Source organism: Odontesthes bonariensis, chromosome 13, assembly GCF_027942865.1.
Source record: "Odontesthes bonariensis isolate fOdoBon6 chromosome 13, fOdoBon6.hap1, whole genome shotgun sequence".
Taxonomy (NCBI): domain Eukaryota; kingdom Metazoa; phylum Chordata; class Actinopteri; order Atheriniformes; family Atherinopsidae; genus Odontesthes; species Odontesthes bonariensis.
Window position 1 is genome coordinate 1,335,541 of NC_134518.1, and position 8,327 is coordinate 1,343,867.

Consider the following 8,327-nt stretch of genomic DNA (forward strand, 5'->3'; position numbering starts at 1 on the left):
CAAAGAGACATCCCACCCTCCTCTGACTCACAGCTTTCCTGTAACATCTCCACCTCCACCTCAGTCATGGATTCTTCTGCTTCCACTATGATTGTGACTGAGTTGCTTTGGCCTTTTTAAACTTATACTTTTATGTACTTCTTAACTCTGTGTTTCTACTGTACCTGTAAAGCGCTTTGTGACCCTGGTCTGCAAAAGGCGCTGTACAAATTGGTTCCGCCACCATGGGCGGGATTCCGTCGCTGTGGTCTGACCGCAGCTCACGCACCGGCTCCCGCACTTCCTCATCGCGTCATCACAACAACACACGTCATCAGAACGGGCCAAATGCCAACACCTGTAACCTCCGCCCTATCCCTACTTCCGCCCCATCAATTCCAAAACAAAAGTACCTGAAACTCGCACTCTTCAACACAAGATCCCTCAACAATAAAAGTCTTATTCTCAATGAATTTATCATCGACAAACAACTCGACCTTCTCTGTCTAAATGAAACCTGGCAAAAACCCTTGGATTACTTTTCACTCAACCAAACTACCCCTGCTGGATTTTCATACCTGGACAACCCACGTTCCGAGGGCAAAGGAGGGGGCATTGCTGCCATCTACCATCACGACCTCCAACCCCGCCCACTCTCCATCCCTGCCGCTAAATCTTTTGAACACCTGGCTTTCAAACTCCCTGGCCCTAAACCTCTCATAATTTCAATTATCTACCGCCCCCCCAAGCCCAATCCATTATTCCTATCAGACCTCTCTGAATTCATCACTGCACTGTCCTCCATCTCGCCATCTGTTTTACTCCTTGGTGATTTCAACCTCCACATTGACTCCCCGGACTGTAAACATGCCATGGACTTTCTGGACCTACTCAACTGCTTCAGCTTCACCCAACACATCAATTTCCCCACCCATAAAGGTGGACACATCCTAGATCTGGTTTGCTCTACCGGCCTCCACATACACAACATCTCCAGCACCGACCTCTCCATCTCCGACCACCTGGCCATCACACTCGCTATTGACATTCCTGCCCCCCAACCAAAACAGGACCGCACAATAACTTTCCGCAACCTGAAGTCCGTCTGCCCAGTCGCTCTCTCCACCTGCATATCTAGCACTCTCTCCGGCCTCCCCCTCTCGACCAATCTAACCCCCATGGACCTAGTCAACATCTACAACAACACGCTGTCTACCTCTCTCAACAAACTGGCCCCCCTGAAAACCAAAACTGTCACTTTTATTCACTCATCCCCATGGTTCACCCCAGAACTTCACAAACTTAAAAAACAACTCAGACAGTTAGAACGATTAATCAAGAAAACCGGTCTCACAGTTCACGCCCTCGCCTACAAAGATCTTATGCACCTCTACAAATCTGCACTTAACAAAGCCCGCTCTGTTTACTATTCTGGCATCATTCACTCTGGATCCTCCAACCCACGCACTTTCTTTTCAACAATAAACAAACTCCTCAAACCCCAGGACAATATCTCATCCACATTCACCCCGGAGAAGTGCAACAACCTCCTATCATTTTTCCACTCTAAGATCGATAACATACACAACCAGCTTGTCACCTCCACTGCCACCACCCCCAACTCTGAACCTCCATTTCCCTCATCCCCCGACCACCAGCTTTCCATCTTCTCCCCTATAACCACAGCCGACCTCTCCAAAATACTCTCCACCATTAAATCATCCACCTCCCCCCTGGACCCCATGCCTTCTGAGCTTGTCAAAGCCTGTTTCACCTCCCTCACCCCACTCATCACGGACACCATCAACTCCTCCCTTACCTCCGGCACCGTCCCCTCTCCTCTTAAACTTGCTCACATCACCCCCCTCCTTAAAAAACCTGGCCTTGACCCTGACGACCCCAACAATTTCAGGCCCATCTCCAACCTCCCATTCCTCTCAAAAATTCTGGAAAGAGCCCTCGCAGCACAATTAAAGCAATACCTCCTCTCCAATAACCTGTACGAAACATTCCAATCTGGCTTCAGAACCCATCACAGTACCGAAACAGCACTTTTAAAAGTCACCAATGACCTCCTACTCTCCTCCAACTCCGGCTCCCTCACCATTCTCCTCCTCCTCGACCTCAGTGCTGCCTTCGACACCATCAATCACTCCATCCTCCTCAACCGTCTGCAAGCCATTGGCATCATCAACTCCGCTCTCTCCTGGTTCACCTCCTACCTATCTGAAAGACTCCACTACATCTCCATCAACAACCACAAATCCCGCACCGCCCCTGTCTCACACGGAGTTCCCCAAGGCTCAGTGCTCGGACCAATCCTCTTCATCCTCTACATGCTCCCACTGGGTCACATTATCCGCCACCATGGTCTTCACTTCCACTGTTACGCCGACGATACCCAGCTATACATCACCACCACTGCCATTACTCCTGCCATTCTCTCCACCCTCACCAATTGCCTAACTGACATCAAAGCCTGGATGAATCACAACTTCCTCAAACTCAACAGCAATAAAACTGAAATTATAATTTTTGGCCCAAAATCCACCCTCCCCACCTCCCAGCATTTCTCACTCTGCATTGATGGTCACTCCGTCACTCCCTCCCCCCTGGTCAGAAATCTCGGCATCATGCTGACGCTGTGACGCTTTGCGGTAAGACGTGTTGCATCACTTCCTGTTACCTTGCTCGTGCACTGTGGAATTTCTTGCTCCGCTTGGAGTACTGATAATCACTTTATTTCGATCTATAACTTACACAATTTTGCATAGTTAAACTCTATAGCTTACCGTTCTGTTCTAACACACTCCTACAGATCTTTAATCTTTATTCTCACTTTTTAGCGGTGTGTCTGGTTCTCTAGCGTAGCATGGCTACCGGTTCTCTTCCTCCTTCTCCTGCTTTCACCTGCTCCGTGTGTCAGATGTTTAGTTACTCCTCTGCCTCCTTTAGCGATAATGGTACATGTAACAAATGTAGTCTTTTTGTAGTTTTGGAGGCGAGGTTATCTGAATTGGAAGCTCGGCTCTGCACTGTTGAAAATCAACCGATAGCGAGCCAGGCCCCTTTTGCCAGTGTGGAGCCACCTAGCGTAGCTAGCTCCATTAGCCGCCCCCAGGCAGAACCCGAGCAGCCGGGATTACATCGTGGCTGGGTGACTGTCAGGAAGAGGCATAGCTCTAAAGTCAAGCCCGTTGTTCACCATCGACCTGTCCACGCTTCTAACAGATTTTCCCCACTCAGCGACACACCCGCTGAGGACAAAACCCTGGTAATTGGCAGCTCTATAGTCAGAAACGTGGCATTAGAGGCACCAGCGGCCATAGTCAAATGCATTCCAGGGGCCAGAGCGGGCGACATAGAATCCTATTTAAAACTGCTGGCTAAGGATAAACGTAAATATGGTAAAATAGTTATTCACGTCGGCGTTAATGACACCCGGTTACGCCAATCGGAGGTCACTAAAATTAATGTTGCATCGGTGTGTGATTTTGCCAAAACAATGTCGGACTCCGTAGTTTTCTCTGGACCCCTGCCAAATCTGACCAGCGATGACATGTTTAGCCGCATGTCGTCCTACAATCGCTGGTTGTCTAGATGGTGTCCAGCAAACAACGTGGGCTACATAGATAATTGGCAATCTTTCTGGAGGAAACCTGGTCTGATGAGGAGAGACGGCATCCATCCCACTTTGGAAGGAGCAGCTCTCATTTCTAGAAATATGGAAGAATTTATTTGCCACCCTAAAACATGACAACCCAGGGCTCAGACCAGGATGCAGAGTTGTAGTCTTACACACTTCTCTGCAGCTTCCCACCTGCTGCTACCCACCCAATCAATTAACACAAAAGGAGCAAATCCTCTTGTGCAAAAAGAAATTATTAAAACAAAAACTTTAACTGAACAAAAACATCAAACTATTAAATGTGGTTTGTTGAATATCAGATCTCTCCTTTCGAAGTCTCTGTTAGTGAATGAGTTGATTTGTGATCATCATATTGATATATTTTGTCTTACAGAAACCTGGCTGCAGCAGGAGGATCATGTTAGCATTAATGAAGCAACTCCCTCTGACTGTTTAAATGTTCACGTTCCTCGAACCACAGGCAGAGGAGGAGGAGTGGCAGCTATTTTCAGATCAGGGTTACTCATCAGTCCCAGACCCAAGATTAGTTTGAGCTCTTTTGAATATCTGATTCTCAGTTTTTCCCACGCAAAGTGGAAATCCCAGAAACCTCTTGTGTTTGTTGTTGTGTATCGTCCACCTGGCCCTTATTCTGAGTTTCTGTCTGAATTCTCAGAGTTTTTATCCCAGTTAGTGCTGAGTACAGATAAAGTCATTGTAGTGGGTGACTTTAATATTCATGTAGATGTTGAAAATGACAGCCTGAATATGAACTTTAATTCTATATTAGACTCTATTGGATTTTCTCAGAGTGTTCACGGACCGACTCACTGCCTTAATCACACCCTTGATCTTGTTCTGACTTATGGCATTGAGAGTGAACAGTTAACAGTGTTCCCTCATAACCCTGTCTTATCTGACCATTTTCTGATAACCTTTGAGTTTACATTACTTGACTATACAGTTTCTGAGAAGAAATTTACATATAGAAGGTGTCTATCAGAGGATGCTGTAACCAGATTTAAAGAATTAATTCCATCATCCTTTTCTTCACTGCCATGTGCAGACATGACAGAGGACGACTACCTAAACTTTACTCCAGCAGCACTTGACTCTCTTGTTGACAGCACTATAGTTTCAATGCGTACAGCACTGGACAATGTTGCCCCTATGAAAAGGAAGGTAATCAGTCAGAAGAGGCTGGCTCCTTGGTATAATTCACAGCTGCGTGCTTTAAAGCAGACTGCAAGAAAGCTGGAGAGACAGTGGCGTTCCTCTAATTTAGAAGAGTCTCAGTTAGTCTGGAAAGATAGTTTAACAATGTATAAGAAAGCCCTTCGTAAAGCTAGAACTGCTTATTATTCATCATTGATAGAAGAGAATAAGAATAATCCCAGGTTTCTTTTCAGCACTGTAGCCAGTCTGACTAAGAGTCCGAGCTCTGCTGAGCCAGTTATTCCTTTAACTCTCAGCAGTGATGATTTCCTGAGCTTCTTTATTAATAAAATTGTTTCTATCAGAGAGAAGATTGATGGAGTCCTTCCCACTATTATTAGTGATGTATCATCAAGTACAGCAGCTTTAGAAGTATCTTTAGAACCTGATTTGTATTTAGACGGCTTCTGCCCAGTTGATCTCTCTGAACTAACAACAGCAATAGTCTCTTCTAAACCATCAACTTGTGTTTTAGACCCAATCCCAACCAGACTGTTCAAGGAGGTTTTCCCATTAATTGACACTTCCATATTGGATTTGATCAATCTGTCTTTGTTGACAGGATATGTACCTCAGACGTTTAAGGTTGCTGTAATTAAACCTTTACTTAAAAAACCTACTCTTGATTCAGAAGTGTTGGCTCATTATAGACCTATATCCAATCTCCCTTTTATGTCTAAAGTTCTTGAAAAAATAGTTGCAGCTCAGCTTTGTGATCATTTACACAGAAATAATTTGTTTGAAGAGTTTCAGTCAGGATTCAGAGTGCATCATAGCACAGAAACAGCACTGCTGAAAGTTACCAATGATCTCCTCTTAGCCTCTGATAGCGGACTTGTGTCTGTGCTTGTCCTGTTGGATCTCAGTGCTGCATTTGATACGGTCGATCACAGTATCTTATTACACAGACTTGAACATGTTATTGGGATTAAAGGAACTGCATTAGGCTGGTTTAAATCATATTTATCTGATAGATTTCAGTTTGTTCTTGTAAATGAAGAATCTTCCTCACACACCAGAGTAAGTCATGGAGTTCCCCAGGGTTCTGTGCTTGGACCGATTCTTTTTACTTTATACATGCTTCCATTAGGTAACATTATTAGACAGCATGGCATAAATTTCCATTGCTATGCTGATGATACTCAGCTGTACTTATCTATAAAACCAGATGAACCCAATAGGTTGGTCAGACTACAAGCATGTCTTAAAGACATAAAGACCTGGATGACTCAGAACTGTCTGCTGCTAAATTCAGACAAAACTGAAGTCGTTATCTTTGGACCTGAGCGTTTCAGGGAGAAATTGTCTAGCTATATAGTTACTCTAGATGGGATTTCCTTGGCTTCTAGTTCTACAGTGAGGAACCTTGGAGTTATTTTTGACCAGAACTTATCATTTGACTCGCATATAAAACAGGTTTCTAGGACTGCCTTCTTTCACCTTCGTAATATTGTTAAAATCAGGAACATCTTGTCTCAGAGTGATGCAGAAAAACTAATTCATGCATTTGTTACTTCAAGATTGGACTACTGTAATTCTTTATTATTGGGCTGTCCTACATATTCTCTGAAAAGCCTTCAGTTGATCCAAAATGCTGCAGCCAGAGTTTTGACGAGAACTAACAGGAGAGATCATATTTCTCCAGTTTTAGCTTCTCTTCATTGGCTCCCTGTTAAATTCAGAATAGAATTTAAGATTCTTCTCCTCACATATAAAGCTCTTAATGACCGAGCTCCATCATATCTTAAAGATCTCATTGTAAGATATTTTCCTAACAGAGCACTTCGTTCCCAAACTGCAGGTTTACTTGAGGTTCCCAGAGTTTCTAAAAGTAGAATGGGAGGCAGAGCCTTCAGTTATCAGGCCCCTCTCTTGTGGAATAAGCTGCCAGTAAATGTCCGGGAAGCAGACACCCTTTCCACTTTTAAGACCAGGCTTAAAACTTTCCTTTTTGATAAAGCTTATAGTTAGGGATGGCTCAGGTGATCCTGAAACATCCCATAGTTAAGCTGCTATAGGCCTAGACTGCTGGGGGGCCTCATCTGACACACCTTTCCTCACTTTACTCTCTTTATGTATATGTGATATTATTGTGGTCATTAACTCGTGTTTCCCTGTTCCAACAGATATCCTTTGAATGGTGTTACAGTGCCGCCGTCGCGGTGGCCCCCTGCCCCCTTCCCCCCCCCCTTTTTCTGTCTTCTCAAACCCCAGCTGGTCGAGGCGGATGGCCACCCTTCCTGAGTCTGGTTCTGCCAGAGGTTTCTTCCTGTTAAAAGGGAGTCGTTTCTCTCCACAGTCGCCTCAGGCACGCCGCTCAGGCCGGGAGATTGGACCGAAAAACAAAAAGTTTTCAGTGCAATCTGTTGGTTTTCTTAGCTAGGAAATTGTTTTTGAATTGGCTCTATATGAACGAATTGGATTATTTTATGAATTATGATTATTATTAATTAATTGAATTCCAATTGGCTTGAATTGGACTTACTATCTAAGTGCCTTGAGATGACATTTGTTGTATTTGGCGCTATATAAATAAAAATGAATTGAATTGAATTGAATTGAATTGAATTGAATCATGGACCCCACACTCTCCTTCAAATCCCACATAAACCAGGGTACTAAAATAGCCTTCTTCCACCTTCGCAACATTGCACGCCTTCGCCCTACTCTCTCCCCCTCAGCTGCCGAAACACTTGTCCATGCCTTCATCACCTCCAGACTCGACTATTGCAATAGCATCCTGTATGGCCTCCCCTCCTCTGCTCTTCAAAAACTGCAATATGTCCAAAACTCAGCTGCCCGACTGCTCACTCACTCCCCCTCCAGAGAACACATCACTCCCATCCTTCAACAACTTCACTGGCTTCCAATAAAACAGCGAATCAACTTCAAGATCCTTCTCATCACCTACAAAGCCCTCAATAACCTTGCACCTCCATACCTCACAAACCTCCTCCACCCCTACTCCCCCACTCGACATCTCCGCTCCTCTGATGCAAACCTCCTCACTCCCATCACCAAGACCAAGTACCGCACCCTTGGGGACAGAGCGTTCTCCATCGCTGCCCCTACCCTTTGGAACTCCCTGCCCCCCACCATCCGGAACTCCGATACACTCCCCTCATTCAAAAGCCAGCTCAAAACCCACCTGTTCAAAATCACCTACAACACCTGATAAAATGTTCCTCCCCCCCCCCCCCCCCCCCATGTGCCTAAAGTCTGTAACAGTGTTTTTCTCTTGTTTATAATGTCTTGTTTTTTTAGTCTATGCTTTCTGTTTGTTCCTTATGTAAAGCGTCTTTGAGCATTTGGAAAAGCGCTATATAAAACCTATGTATTATATTATTATAAATAAATTACTTACTTACTTACTAGTTTGTCTTCAACCAAATCAGGAGATGCTGCTGTCCCCTTTGCCTCCCCCTCCCACTTTTCTGTTTCTAGAAGTCAGGTGAAGAGGCAGTTGGAGAGACTGAACCGGAACAAGGCTGCAGGTCCAGATGGT

General features: G+C 44.8%; 1 protein-coding gene across 1 annotated transcript; it reads left to right on the plus strand.

Moving 5' to 3' along the window:
- Nucleotides 1-224: 224 nt before the first annotated feature.
- LOC142398130 (uncharacterized) lies at nt 225-7,309 on the plus strand. The gene is made up of 2 exons (XM_075482110.1): nt 225-2,490; nt 3,858-7,309. Exons 1-2 carry the CDS (start codon nt 225-227, stop codon nt 6,791-6,793), a joined length of 5,202 nt encoding a protein of 1,733 aa, XP_075338225.1. The 3' UTR covers nt 6,794-7,309.
- Nucleotides 7,310-8,327: the final 1,018 nt, after the last annotated feature.

Excerpts from the sequence above, each read along its gene's own strand:
- LOC142398130 (XM_075482110.1), top strand. The coding sequence starts at position 225 with ATGGGCGGGATTCCGTCGCTGTGGTCTGACCGCAGCTCACGCACCGGC. Across the intron at positions 2,491-3,857 it reads CAACTTCCTCAAACTCAACA|AAATTATTAAAACAAAAACT; the intron begins GCAATAAAACTG and ends TTGTGCAAAAAG.